Source organism: Myotis daubentonii, chromosome 5, assembly GCF_963259705.1.
Source record: "Myotis daubentonii chromosome 5, mMyoDau2.1, whole genome shotgun sequence".
Lineage (NCBI taxonomy): Eukaryota > Metazoa > Chordata > Mammalia > Chiroptera > Vespertilionidae > Myotis > Myotis daubentonii.
Window position 1 is genome coordinate 54,839,267 of NC_081844.1, and position 14,992 is coordinate 54,854,258.

Consider the following 14,992-nt stretch of genomic DNA (forward strand, 5'->3'; position numbering starts at 1 on the left):
ATAGAGAAAATAGAATTTTTACTCTTGTCAGCATTAATACTGTGTCAGTCCCACTAAAGCTTCATGAAGCACAATCATAAAACATTAGTTCATTTCAAACTTTGTTTTTCAAGATAATAAATAGAAAATGCTGTCTACTAAGTTTAGTGAAAATCAGTTAACTCCAAAGAAAAGCAGAAAGTATGTCCACTTTTCAAGTAGAAAACTTCAGTCAGAATAGAAATGCAAGCTTTCCTATGCAGCTCTATTTGTTTTCTAAACTTTCTGCATTAGGTACTTGGCTCCTCCTGACTGAATCATCAAGAAGGGTCCAGGTAGGGCCAAGTGTATGGGGCTTGTGGATTTTGTGGGATGATCTTGCCTAGAGCCTCAAGTTACGCAACTCGGCCCATGTGAGGAATGATATAAGGTCACGGTGACTGGCTGTGAATGAAATTGATAGGCAGAAAAATTTCAGGCTCCTCTGTTGTGGGAGGAATGGTATAACATCCCCAACTTAGTGTTTTTTGAGAGCCTGCTGTACTCGTCACATTCCCTGGCTGTTGTCAACCGAGAGCTTTTATCTTTTCCATGTTGCTTTTAACTCCTGGGTAGCCCTACAAGGCAGTAGATTAAAACACCAACTAAGAGACAGACAGTCTTGATTCTAGGTCTCCTGTCTGACACTAGGAGCTGGGAGGGTTCTACAGAGGTAACTGGAGCTGAAAGAGGAAGGAGATGACTTGCTTACCCCGAAGATGATAGACACAGCAGAACCTCACTGAATCTTAAAAAAAAAAAGTCTAAATACAGCCAAGCAAACTCCCAAGGATATGCTGCCAGAGCAAAGAATGCTGCTAACACACTGAGAACCATGCAGGGCAGATGCCAAGAAAAGCCCAGCATGGCCCAGGGAGGCTGTAGGAAAACACATTGGGGCCATTCACATCGGGGGCCTGTGCTGCCACACATGTGTGCCTGTCCTCGTATGCATCCTCAAGATGTGTAGGAGTCTTTGAACAACTTCATTTTCCCCAGCTGGTTATTCCCCATTTAAAGTCATAATCCTTTGTTTCTGACATCATAGAAAAGGTTAAGGTGTCTCCAAGGGACAAAGAAACAGCAGTGATATCATGGCTATGGTTGATTGTTAAATGGATTGTTTTCCAAGAGTTTTGTTTTGAGTCTCTAGTAAGCTTGAAATGGCCTGGTTTTCTTTCTGGATAAATTGCCTATGAAATAATTTCGCTTGGTAAATATCTATATATTCCATAGGCAGTGCTACTTTAAAGCTGATAGTTTGAAAAAGCATCTGAAACCATATTGACTGGTTTTAGACTGCCCAAACTTACTGAGGAGCAAATACTCACCCTCTAACTCCTGATGAAGGAAATTTCATTTGCTCAACATTGTCACCCACCATGTTTCAGCTCTGTGCAATTTTCGAAATTGATTTAATTCTGCATCTTAAAACATCACATCCAGTGCTTGCCAGTTTTGGATGCTTTCACAGTTAGTCTATGCACTGTGAAAAATAACCAATATTTTGTTCTGGTAAAGTTGAATAAAAAGATGTATCTTCGACACAGCCAGCATGGGTCAGTGGTTGAGCATTGACCTATGAACCAGGAGGTCACGTTTCGATTACCAGTCAGGGCATATGCCCAGGTTGCGGGCTCGATCCTCAGTGTGGGTGTGCAGGAGGCAGCCGATCAATAGTTCTCTCTCATCATTCATGTTTTTATCTCTCTCTTCCTCTCCCTTCCTCTATGAAGTAAATAAATCGATACATATTTTAAAAAGATGCATTTTCTAACTTCACTCCTGCAAAACCAGCAGTTCATTTCAGATGTAAGTGATAGGGCTTCCATAGATAAGGACCTCGGCTCAGAGACATTTGATCCTCAAGGACTGCCCACTGGGGCAAAGTGCAGGGAGGAGTGAAGGTCCCGAGCGCCCAACCTCGGGAACTCGGGTGCTCTGTCCTTAATCCATTCTGAAGCCTGATTTCCTGTTTGTGCAATAATTTCCTTTGGGGGCAGTAAACAGAAGGCTGCTGTTAAGTAGCACAGACTCCCTCCATTTGGGCCCATTGGGCAACAGTGACTTTAAGGACATTGAAATGTGATTACAGTCAGAGTTGATTGCTCAACAACATGGTTTTGTGTCCCATTCTTGCAGATATAGTCATCTAATTATGCCTGTCTGCTGTCGATTTTTATTTCCTGAATTACAGAGATTTTGATTATACAAGGGCAAGTCTTATTTCCAAGTTGGTTTCCCTCAACATCTCTCTTAGAGTTGATGCATCTCAGAGAATATAAACTTATTTTCACATTAGGCTGAGCCAGCTGTAGGTGAGAACACTTCCTGAATAGAACCCAGACTCTGAGTTGAACTCAGATATGTATACTCTCCAGCTTTGCTGGGAACAGAGCACAAGTGAAATGTTGGGATCAGAGTTTTGCTCAGATTTTAGGGGTCCCCAAGCCCTGCTGGGAACATGACTTGGGGGTGGAAATTGTGGGGACCAAAAGAAGACTATAGAACTCCCTAGCTGTGTATTCCTTGAGACAGACTAGAGGCTATAGCTATACCCTGTTTCTGGGTCAGTTTCAGAACTAGAGCTCCCTATATTCTTGAAAGTGGCAATGATAATTCAGGATTCTGGCTTCCTCCTTACGTACTCACGTGGAAAATGGTATCCCCTAAGCCAACCTCACACCACCAATTGACTACCTTTTGTTTTTCCCCACTGAAGACTCCAGGATGAGTTTTTTTTCTTTTCTGTTCACTCGCTGAAAGATGTCTGCAGTCACTTCTTGTTTCCATGAAAAGCAGAGGGTGGATTCATTCACAGCACAGATCCAAGTCGCCACCCCACTGTACATTGCAGTCCTTAATCTGGCCATGACTTCTGCTTCCTACCCTGGAACCACCACTCTGTCCCTTTACCTAATTTCCATTTCTATCCCAACACTAACGTGTTATTTCCATTCTTCACAGAGTTGGTGGGTCTGTGTTCTGTTTTTCTCACGTTGTTAGAATGGCCAGATTCACAGGGAAATGAGGGAACTGCAGAGCCCCCATTGATATGTACATGCTGGGTATCTCCAGAAATGCTCAGTGGCTGCTCATCCCAACACCCCTGCCAAATGGCCGATGCACTTCGTGTTTGCACCTCCACAAAATGATACATCCGCCATGCGAGAGCCTCGCCCAGTTGAAGCCACTGTTGCTCGGTCCCTAGAAGTGGGGCATCCTGTACAATCAGCCACTCCCACCACAGGCACGATCTGCCCAGTTAGGTATAAACCCACAAATGAGGCTTTTTACCCATAGTAAAGGAGTTAGAATGCAATTACGTACAATACACTTAATATCAAAACTATAGGAGTGATAATGGAATTTATTTTGTAACATGGGGAGGTATTTCAGAATTGGACATTGTCTTTGTTTGGATGTACTCACTGTAATTTCATTCAGGAGAGGGTGTGGAGGGGATGCAGAAGAGAAGTTGGGGGAGCTCTGGCTGCCTTGGGGTGGGAGACACTATCTTCCTCTGTGATCTGGGAACAGGTGTGCTTCATGCCACAGCAGAGAGTGCCACGTGGTCATACATTGGCAAAGGCAGAACGTGAACTTCCCATTTTCTAAGCTAATTGCCAAGGGCCTTTGTAACATTCTTAATATGTTAAGAACCTTAAACAGCTGGCTGGTATCAAATAAAATAATGGAAGTGGTGGGAAAGATCATTCTTTTGATGAACAAGTTGCTTCACATTGTGCCTCGCACTGGTGCTCGGTCTCAGTCCCCAGGAAGGCAAGGCCGTGCCTTTTCCTTCATCAGAGACAGTGGAGCAGGGATGTTGAAATCCCAACTCTACCGCTTTCATGCTGTGTGACCTCTGGCAAGTTAGTGCTTCAGTGTCCCCATTTGTAAAAGAGAATTCTGCTACTTGCCTCGTAGTGTCATTGTTGGAATTAAACGAGTTAATGTAAAGCACCTAGAACAGTTCCTGACACCTATTATTGCTATTAAAATGTATTATTATTATTAATTATTATTAATATCACTAGCAGCAGCTATGTGTCTGTCTGCTGATCTCCGTGTCTCCCGAGTCTTCTAGAAATACTCCTTAGAGCCCTTTAACTGCTTGGAACTGCTAATCTGGGGTCGCCTTGCTGCCGGGTCATCCAGCCACATAACCAGCTGTTCCTCAACTTTTACTTTGTGGGCTTTCTTCTCTGAATCTGCTGCTGGGCAGCTGTCTTTATCTGGTTTCATCCAACTTCTAAATATAGTCCTGTCTGTCATCAGGTTCCCTGGGTGTGGCAGTTGAGAATCAGCCTTCATCTTATTCCAACTGGATGTTCTGACATTTTATCATTTCTGAAGGCAGAATGTAACACACAGCTTTGGGGCACATTCCTTCCAGGGCCTGATGCCAGGGTAAATCGGAGTTCCTTCCTAGAGCTGGCAGTGAGGCGGGCGATTGATCCCCTGCTTTGCCTCACACCAGCATTGACCAGCTGACAGGCCCATTAACAGTGGAGGGTTCCCACTGGTGTCTAAGAGCTGACCTGGAATTGGTTCTGGTGTAATTGAATGCTTTGGGAAATTTGATTAAAATGTGAAAAGGATGCTTCCCGGCACAGAGCTGTAAAGACAGGCTGGTATTATCCAAAAGACAGGACCAGTTGTTCCTGCTGCTTTAGCTATCTCTGAAGGGACAGTTGGCCAGGAGACCTGGCGCACTGTGTCATGAAGTTTAGCTCTGCCTGATGGAGAGAGTAGTGATGAGTTGAAGGCTTGCTTGTTGCCTTTGAAAAGGACCTTATGAGTCCCCTAATGCAGCGGCCTTTCTGCCTTGCTCTTAATACAGTTCTTATATAAGGGAATTACTGGCCCACTGTTTTTCTGAGAAAACCAGATGACCGCACTGCCACATTCACCATGGACTTCTGAGATTTGTGCCAGGCTTAGTATTTGCCTGTCTCACAGAAAAACTAAGATGTTACCTAGAATATTTTGTGTTTGTTTTTTTGTGTGTGTTTTTCCTGAAAAGCCGGCTTCTGATCTGAAGAACCAAAGCAGACACCCATATGTCACTTTTTATTGGTCGATTGTTCTTCAGCCCTCTGTCTGTAGCTCACCCGGTCACGATCACAGATTTTCATGTGCATTTCCGATTATGTGCGGAAGCCATGGACTCCCCAGTGGAGCACAGTGTCAGCGTGGAGAGGCTTCATCACAGCACTGATACAAAAAGACAAACGGAAATCTGACTTGCCATGTTATCCATCCAATAAAAAACCACCCAAGGGGAGAGGAATGGATATTCATCATGTCCCGGCAACTCAGCCAAGCCTGCAAGTTTAAGGACAATATTTCTAGGTGAATTTAGAAAACCTTTCTTTGGCAAAGCTGAGAGTTCTCCTGACAGCTCTTTTCCCCAGCAGCCAACCCGTCTGGGATAGAACAAAGAGAGTACTACCCAACTGATTTGGCTGGATAGCGGTTTCTACTTCCCCAGCGATTTGTGTAGCATTGTGGAGGTTTGAATACTTTTCCATAAGTTAAGCAGAACTTCCTCTTCATGCTGCCTGCTTTTGCTTTTATCTGTAGTCAAGCGTTGGCTGCTGAGGTGGCCTCTGCCCTGTTATAGCATGAGCAGAATAGCAGCATTGGCTTGAAAAGAGATTCAAGAGATGATTATGGGATTATTCAGTTGACTTATCACCAGAGAATTTATCTGTTACAAAGGTCACATAGATTTTTGTTGTTGTTGTTATGGAATTTCTACCTTAGCAACTGTCCCTGTGTGTCTATTACAGCATCTGCAATAACTAAATTTCTAGAGCACTTTTGTTACTATGTCTTGCTTCTTCCTAGTATCTAATATTTTCCAGAAGGTTCTTTTGTTTAATGAAGGTTCTGTGAAAGAGGTGAGGGTGAGAGACTTACCTGTAGTATGAAGCTGAAAAGCTATATTTCAAGGAAAGAGTGGTTTGATTTGAATTTCAGCAGGTTGGGGAAATCTAGTACTTAAAATGTGTCTCCTCTGCATTCGGAAAGGTCAGCTTCCCCTGTGCAAGTGGGATATGTTTTTATTTTTCTTACTAAAAACAAGGGGTGGACTTAGCCAGGTTTCCTGGTCCTGCCAAATTGATCTGAGCTGGAAGTTAGCTATGGTGCATTACTTGATATGTGCCTTGGGATTATTCTATGCATACTAGTGGCAATTCTGATATTTAAAGGTAAACATGGTATGCTAAAGAATGAATGTATGAATGTTAACATCTGATTTTGAAAAAATACACATGGTGCTGGTAGACATTGATTCCATCCACCAATACTTACCAAGTAGCTGCCATGGCCCAGCACTGACTTAGCTCTAGTTACAGAGTGAACAGGACACCATGGCCCCTGACTCATGGAGTTGACGGTCCAGGCGGGGGTGGGGGCAGGGGGAGAGACAGTAGAGTCTTCTTCAAATAAGATTCCTTGATGAGTCAACCGAGCTTATTGCTTTCATGGAGCAGGATGACAGGCAGGGCCAGCTGAGCCTAGCTTGCTTGGTTCAGAAGACGTAGAAACTGCTGTTCCCTCCACTGGTTATGTGGTCTAAGTGGGTCACATGTACCTATGTTCTTCCTCATTTTGAAAACCACTCTGTCACTTCTTGGGATGATGTAAAGATGGATACAGTTACAATCCACTTTTGGTTTCTCAGAAGTAGAATATTCTGTTTGTTTCTTCTTGATTTGCTTTTCTTACCTTGTTATTCTAGCAATCACTAGGACTTCCAGCAGAGGAAAGGACTGGAAAAAGACACGACAGTAAACTCAGGCTGAACATTGTGGGCCCAAGGATCAAGGATACAGAGTACACAGGCTGACATTGTGAGGGCAAGCAAGTTTGGGGGATGGGGGATTTCACTGTCCTCTGGTCCATAAAGTGAGGGCTGTGAAATATGTTCATTCCTTCAAGGAAGTGCTATATAAATGCATGGTGACAGTAGCAGAATACTTGCTATTTACTGAAAGTGATCAGGATTTTCTGGTGACATCTCCATATTTAGGAAATTGTCTCAGAGGAGGCAGAGGGTGGCAGTTTGATTTGTCTTCAGAATGCTGATCGTTCACTTTTTGGGAGGTTTTATACGTGTGTGTTTTTTTCTTTACAGAATGAAGTTGGCCTACTGGAGTTCTTCCAAAATGTGATGAAAGAAACTAGGGCAGAGCCCAAAAAAGTGACTAGTTGGGTCCTCAACACTTTCCTGGGTTTTTTAAAGCAACGGAACCTTGCTGTCAGTGAGAGGTGAGTGGGGTCTAGGGATTTCTTCTTGTTTTGAGATGAACTCTTTGTCCAGGAGCAGTTGAAATAGGGCAGGACCAGTGTTTTACTCTTCCTGTTCTCCTCAGTATCTCCTGACAAGACACAAACATCCCCTGGGAATTCCAAATTCTAAAGCTTTTCTTATGAAAACTCTGTCCACAATGTCCTCTGTACTGTGGATGAATAGAACAAGGAGTTTGCAAGGTTGAGGGGCTACAGAACTATAAGAAGACAGACAGTGGGAGATCAAGATGGTGGCAGAGTAGGTGGATGTTAAACTCACCTCCCTGGGCCAAACTGAATTACAACTAAAATATACAATAGTCAGCCAGAATAACCAACTGAAGACTAGCTGAAGAGAAGTCTTATAGCCAAGGATTTACAGAAGAAGCCACATCGAGACTGGTAGGAAGAGCAGAGATGTGAAAAGAGCTGGCCTCGCTCCCACAGGCAGTGGCTGAGATTCTGGAGGGATATCTCAGCTGCAAAAGTTCCCACTGAGAAGCATGGGGTCTCAACCCCAGGCCAGGCTCCAAAGTCAGGAAGAGGCACCCACATAATACCTGGCTGTGAAAATCAGCAGGGATTTTGTCCGCTGGGGAGAGACAGCAGTCTGCTAGAGACACAAGTGCTCTCTTAAAGAGCCAGTGCACAAAAATGTCATTTGCAGCCACTCACCTTGGGCTCCATAAGAGGGAGGGCGGAGCGGACTAGAGTTATGTGAAGGAACAGCCTCTAGGATCCCTCTGCTGAGTTATTCTCCCACACCACAGACACCATCTTTCTTGGGTGGAATACTCCCCTCCTTACAGAATCCCTCAACCTTGATCAGCACCTTCCCCTCATGAGAGATACACTAGCCCCATCCTTCCAACTCCCAGCAGTCCCACCCTGCTGAGTCGGGCTCTTGGCAGAATCTGGACAGACTGAGCCGTGTAGTTCTAGGACAAGGGACTCTTCCCTCGACCAATGGGGAGCCCTCCCTTCACATGGCTGAATCATGGGACTGATAAACTCTGCTGGCCTTATCCTGATGATTTCCTGAGACTCCACCCACTACAAAGATGTGTGAGCACCCAGTGGGTGGCACACTTAACTTGGTATACCTAGGGACCTTTCCTGAGTGGCCTCAAACCCATTACTGGCACCGAGTTTGAACCTCAATCTGGTGAATACCACTTACCCCTACTTGATGACTCGCTGAGAACCTACCTCATGCACCTCGAGTACCGCCAGAGGCTCTTTCAGTAACTGAGCCTGACAGGCAGCCAGCAGATGGAGGAAGATTGAGGTGGATCTTAGGGTACAATGGGACTTTTGCTGACCTGCCTCTGGGCCTGGTGCTGGTAAAAGCCGGCCTTTGCGCAGCTTGATCCTTCCCACACATACCCAGGCCCAGCAGAGGCAGCCACAAATTGTGGATCGCTTTGTAGTTCCAATCTGGTTGCCCATGGTCAGTCACAGCAACGTCTGACATTGGCCTGCACCAGTGTCCTTCCCAAGAGGCCCTAGAATGATATACCCAGGGGCTAGCTTAAGATAGCATCAGAGCGGGATCCAATAAACTTCACAAGTGGCATATCCAAGGGAGATCTCAGCAGGCACTAGACGCTAAGGTGAATTCTGCTTCCTGTGGTCAGCACCTGCACAACAGCTCAGACACTATGATACAGGTCAGTCCTCACTGTCGGCCAGCCAGAGGGTTGACCCAACGCATGGGCCATAGCAATCAAAGACTCAATTACAACAGCAGGGCCCACATAAAACATATAAGGGACATTCCTGGAGCACCCAGTTGAGGTGATCAAGGAGATTGTGCCACTGGGTCCCACAGGACACCTACTACTTTACATCCATCCTACCAAGAGTGGGAGTCATAGCAGATCTACCTACCATAGAGAAACAGAGTCAGCCAAAGTGAGGAGAAAATAAACATGCCCCAAATGAAAGAATAGGATAAATCTCCAGAAAAACGAGCTAAATGAAATGGAGGCAAACAATTTTTCAGGTATAGAATTTTTTTAAAAAGATTATAAGGCTGCTCAAGGAACTTAGTGAGAAATACAACAACATGAAAAAGGACATAGAAACCATTATAAAAAAACAAGTCAGAAATGAAGAATACAATGGAAGGAATAAACAATAGGTTGAATGAAGCAGAGGACTGAATCGGTTATTTGGAAGACACAGTAGAGGAAAACATCCTATTAAGTCAGCAAAAGGATAAAATCACTTTAAAAAATGAAGATAGCTTAAGGGACCTTTGGGACAACATGGAGTGTAACTACATCTGCATTAATAGGGGTACCAGAAAGAGAAGAGAGAGAGCAAGGGATGAAGAACCTATTTAAAGAAATAGTGACTGAACACTTCCCTAGCCTGGTGAAGGACAGACACCTGCCTCATGGGGATAACCAACAGGCAGTCAGACATATGGATCTACTGCTGACAGATATATGGGAGGTATAAACCTGAGCACTCTCATGCATTCACTGTTGAGCACATGTTAACTTAGACTCTGGTAAGCCTGAGAAGACTGGTCAGCATGGCAGACGCAGTCCCTGCTTTCAGAGCTCACGGGCCAGAAGCTGGTGATTACAAAGCAGGGAGTTAGGTGCTCTGAGAAGGGAAACTAACAGCTAAGCCAAGACCTGAGCGAGGATGAGTAGGGTCAGTCAGGCAAAGTCCAGGGGTAAAAGTGTTCAGGCATAGGGAGCAACATGTGGAAAAGTCTTGAATAAGTCTGAGCATGGCACTTGTAGAAATGCAAATACACAGTCAGGTGTAAGTGGAACGTGGACGGCAGCATAGAGAAGGTACATGGAGTTCTGGGGGCAGATGAGAACTGTCAGGGAGGTGGCCGATGAGGAGCCTGAGACTCTGGACTTGAACTGAGAAGCATGGGCGGCAAAGAAGGAGAAAAGCCAGGGGAGAGCTGGTGTCACAGATGCCCCAAAAAAGGAGTTTCAAGAAGGAAAGAATGAGCAGCAGGTTTAAATGTGAAGAGTCGGGAAGAGAGAGTTCATTAGGGACACGGAGGCAGATGGTAGGACCCTGGCAAGTTCCCAGCCCCAGTGGAGCCCAGTCTTGGTGTGTGTGTCATTGTCTCAGTATCCATTGCTGTGGAGAAATACAGTGGAAAGATGGGCATATATATTGGTATACTGTTCCAAAAGTTGTTTGCTCAAAGGCGTGAACTCTCTACAATGCCAACTTGAGGTCCAGTCTCTTGCTCACATGTGTATATGCATGTATTAATGTGGGGTCAGTGCACTTCCCTCCGGAGCTACTTGTCAGCAGTGACGCTGAAGGAGCTCCCCCCTCTGACCCTGTTTCCTCACTGTAAAAGAAAAAGGCCATACCTGCCTCCAAGAGTTTCGAGAGGAAAGTGCACAGTGCCTGGCACAGTACGGGCTCTCAGTGTTAGCTCCCTTCTCTTTGCCATCTAGGTGTATTAGGTGCCAAAGCAATGGCCACCCTCAGTCTCCTCCACACCTATCCATCTGTTGCCTTTTTGTCTTAAAACAGGGGTGAGGAACCTTTTCTTCTGCCAAGGGCTATTTGGCTATTTATAACATCATTCTCTTAATATAATTTACTTAATATAAATGTATGCTGCTATGAAAAAAGCTCCTAGGTTTATTGAATTTCGACTCCCGCCTGCTGCTGCCTGGGCATGGCCAGACCAAATGATGTCACAGGGCCTTATACGGCCCGTGGGCTGGACATTCCCCACCCCTGCCTTTAAAGGATGGACAGGATTTGGTGAGGGAGAGGGGCTGCATGACACCAGTGGGAAGCCAAGGTGTGGAAATGGAAACAAGCTGGCATGTTTTTGGACCAGGGAGGAGCATAGCTGGTAGGAGCAGAGGGTGGAAAATGTCAGAAAAGTACAGTTAACTGTATCATTGGAGCAGAACCAGAATATGTAGGGTGTGGGAACTCACATGGGTCTCTGCAGTGTGTGGAGAGAGAAACAGGACTCCCTCCAGGCCCTAGTTTAAAGCAGAATGGGGTGCTTCCTGTTTTAGACCTCTGCACAGTGCAGTGAGAGCAGAGAGGAGGGAGATGGTGTTAGCCAGGGGACGCCAGAAGACCTGCAAGATGTGGTGTGAGCTTTTGGAGAAAATGCAGATTTTAGCTATGAATTTATGGTTTCAATATTGTTGGCTGTGCTCCCTGAATTTTAATACTGGTAGAGACCTTAGATATCCTCTGGTCTGGCTCCTTCATTTAGCACATGGGGAAATGGAGGCCCTAATCCAGTGATGGCGAACCTATGACACGCGTGTCAGAGATGACATGCGAACTCATTTTTTTGGTTGATTTTTCTTTGTTAAATGGCATTTAAATATATAAAATAAATATCAAAAATATAAGTCTTTGTTTTACTATGGTTGCAAATATCAAAAAATTTCTATATGTGACACGGCACCAGAGTTAAGTTAGGGTTTTTCAAAATGCTAACATGCCGAGCTCAACAGGTTCACCATCACTGCAGTCCGTAAGGTTATGTTGCAACCTGCTAAGATTGGAAGCCATATCCCCTGACTTTCAGGTCAGTTTCTTTTTATGTCGGTCTGTGAAATTAGGGGTTTGCTTAATGTGTTGGTAGCTTCAAAAGGAACTGAGGTTGATAAATGAGCCTATTTAGTGAAGTTGGAGCTCCTGGTATTTATCCAAACAATTCATAAGCACTAGAGTTTTAAGAACTGAAAGGGTACCCAATTAGAAATAATAAAAGCATACAGTTGACCCTTGAACAACCCAGGTTTGAACTGTGCTGGTCCAGTTATACACGTAAATTTTTTTCAATTAATACTGTAAATGCATTTTCTTTTCCTTATGATTTTCTTAATATACTATTTAGCTTACTTTATTATAAGAATATGTATAACATACAAAATATGTGCTAATCAACTGTTCATGTTATTGATAAAGCTTCCACTCAACAATAGGCTATTAGTTAAGTTTGGGGAAGTTGGGTTATTAGTTAAGTGAATTTTAGATGCACTTGCAGTTGGCGCCCTAAACCTGGCATTGTTCAAGGGTCGACTGTATTTGGTTGTTCTAAAATCAGGTAAAGAGGAAGCTAAACAACAGTTCTGTTTTATTTTGTATGAAAACAAGCACTGAGGAGCCCAGACCCAGCTGGAACAGCTCTCTTCCTATACCTTCCAAAGACCTGCTAGCTGGTCTGGTTTGCCAGTTGGCCCTTGGGACAAACACTAATGAACAACCTTAGCCACTAGGGTGAACGTTCCCAACACTTAGAACAGCAGTACTGCTAAGCTCACAATAGTCCCATGATGACACCTGCAAGGAACACTCTAGAGATAAGGCGGCAGGGACAGATTTTATAAATTAGCATCTATCTTTGTTGACCTCTCAGAGTTCTTAGAGGATATCTAAGGCCCCTGGCATTTAAAGGATCCAACCAGAAAAGCTCTTTTTAAACATGGCTTTTTAATTACTTTGGGTATATTATTTTTAAAGTTGTTAATATCTAATTCTAAATTACTGTTAATAACAGGTTGGATTTCATTAAGAAAGTGGAAATGACATATTCCCTGAGCAAGCATTTCTTGGTAAAGCCCAGTTGTCCAGCCCAGTGGAGTCCCGAACTCCCAGGCCAGCTATGGCAGTAGTTCCTAAGGCTCTAAGGAGCCAGGGAATGTTTCGGGCCGAGAAGGGACTGATCGTGACAGGAAGATTAGTCCAGCAGCATGATATGTGGATGGCATTAATAATGGGGCTGTGGAGGTTGGGAGCCCATTAGAGGTCATGTGAAAGGCCTGATTTTATAGCCTGTGAGCTAGGACTGGTTATTACTTTAAAATATATATATTTTTTATTGATTTCAGAGAGGAAGGGATAGGGAGAGAGATAGAAACATCAATAATGAGAGAGAATCATTGAATGGCTGCCTGCTACGTGCCCCCTACTAGGGCTCTGAGCCCACAACCTGGGCATGTGCCCTGACCAGGAATTGAACCATGACCTCCTGGTTCATGGGTCAGCGCTCAACCACTGAGCCTCACTGGCCAGGCAGAAGGCATTTTCATGATAGGGAAGATCTCAGCATTAAAGCACAAGAGAGAGGAAATAGGTGTCTGAGTGAGTCTGAATCTTAGGAATGGAGGGGGGCGGGATGGGGTTAAGAGTATGGGCTGAGGGGGTTGTTTGATGAAATAGGAGGAGGGCTCCCTTGAAAATTCTGAGTCTTACATAAGCTGATGTCCTTATGAAGTGGGAGGGGAGGGTCTTTGACTAGAGGGGTTTGGGAAGGAGACTATGAGAACAGTCTGGTTGCTATGAAGTTAGAGAGATAAAAGGACTATTGAGCAGCAAGAGCCCCTGGATGTCCAAGTCCCAAGTCTTCCTCCAGGAGCTCTTGCATCTGCAGAAGGTGGACTTTGGGCCTAAAATGAGCTTTGGGATTGAGACGGTCAGCACATTTCTCAAGTACAACCGGATCATGGTTGAGAGGTGTCAGGTATCTATTCACAATCCAAGCTGGTGATGGAGTTGTGATCCTAAAAGAGCTCCAAAGTTGTGGATGAAGTTGGGAGAGGTGACATACCCCATCTCCCCGGCTCTGTAGATACTTTGGCCTTGGGGGATTGGAAGCAAGCACAGAAAGCTTAAGCCTTCAGTGTAAGCTAATTCTTGCCTGAGACTCATTTACTGTCCAGAAAATGGTATTATCTGACAGCAGCGAGTTAGTAGTTGTGCTTCTGTTGCCATTATGTTCCATATTGATGGTATAGTTATTTATCTGGTGAGTGGGGTCCTTAAGGGTGAGACAGGAACTGATCTTTGTCATCCTCTTACTCGAGGTTAGCCCTGGTGTATCTGGAATTGGTATATCCAGTATACCAGATACCCCCGTTGTGGGGAAGGATTCTGTGACACACATATTATTGACCTACTATGTGTCAAGCATTGTGGGTGTAAAAAGATTGAGAAATCCAAAGTGCTGTTAGGTCAGTGGAGGTGTTTTATAGTATAAATTTATCACCTACGTTATGAATTAAGGTCATTAGGTGAAAGGCAAAGTATTTTTAGTTGTGTCCTGTTTCTGTCCTTCTCTGTCCCAGCATCCCTTATATCCTGGACTCATATGGGAGTAGAGACCCCGTTTTTGTGTGTGTGTGTGTGTGTGTTTTTGCATGCTCTAGAATAGTGGTCACCAACCGGTGGTCCACAGACCACTGGTGGTCTGTGAGGTCTGGAAGGTTGGCGACCACTGTTCTAGAAATCCAGTTCCACCTCGATGCTGATTGTGGTTCTGCACAGTGTAATTGGCTGTTGTATTTTCTAGGATTGCAGAGCATCCCAGAAACCCGATTCTGAATGACCAGTCAGTAAGAGTGGGAGGTTGGCAAAAGCTTATTTCCCAGTCCTCTGCCCCTCTTCCTGTTGAGATTTAATCAGGGGGCTTCACAGATGTTCCAGATGCCAACTAATAACATCAGGCACTCTCCAAACCTAATTTCCACAGGAGTCACCTTTATCCATATGTACTTTGGGATAAACAAACACTTGAAGGCTGATGTCTGCCTCCATGTGTTAACTGCTTTCCGTGAACAATCCTAATGCCGTTTCACTGTACTTTCATCAGACTGCACAGTAAGGCACACCAGGTTAACTTGCATTTGCTTGGTCTGAA

The 14,992-nt window shown here is 44.6% G+C and overlaps 1 protein-coding gene across 2 annotated transcripts in view; it reads left to right on the top strand.

Annotated features, from left to right (window-relative positions):
• GATB (glutamyl-tRNA amidotransferase subunit B) overlaps window positions 1–14,992 on the top strand; it is a 75,164-nt gene that overhangs the window by 48,762 nt on the left and 11,410 nt on the right. For both annotated transcript variants that reach the window (XM_059697867.1, XM_059697868.1), the window contains one exon: window positions 7,169–7,302. In XM_059697867.1, coding sequence (XP_059553850.1) covers window positions 7,169–7,302 — 134 coding nt within the window. The remainder of the gene's footprint in view (window positions 1–7,168; window positions 7,303–14,992) is intronic.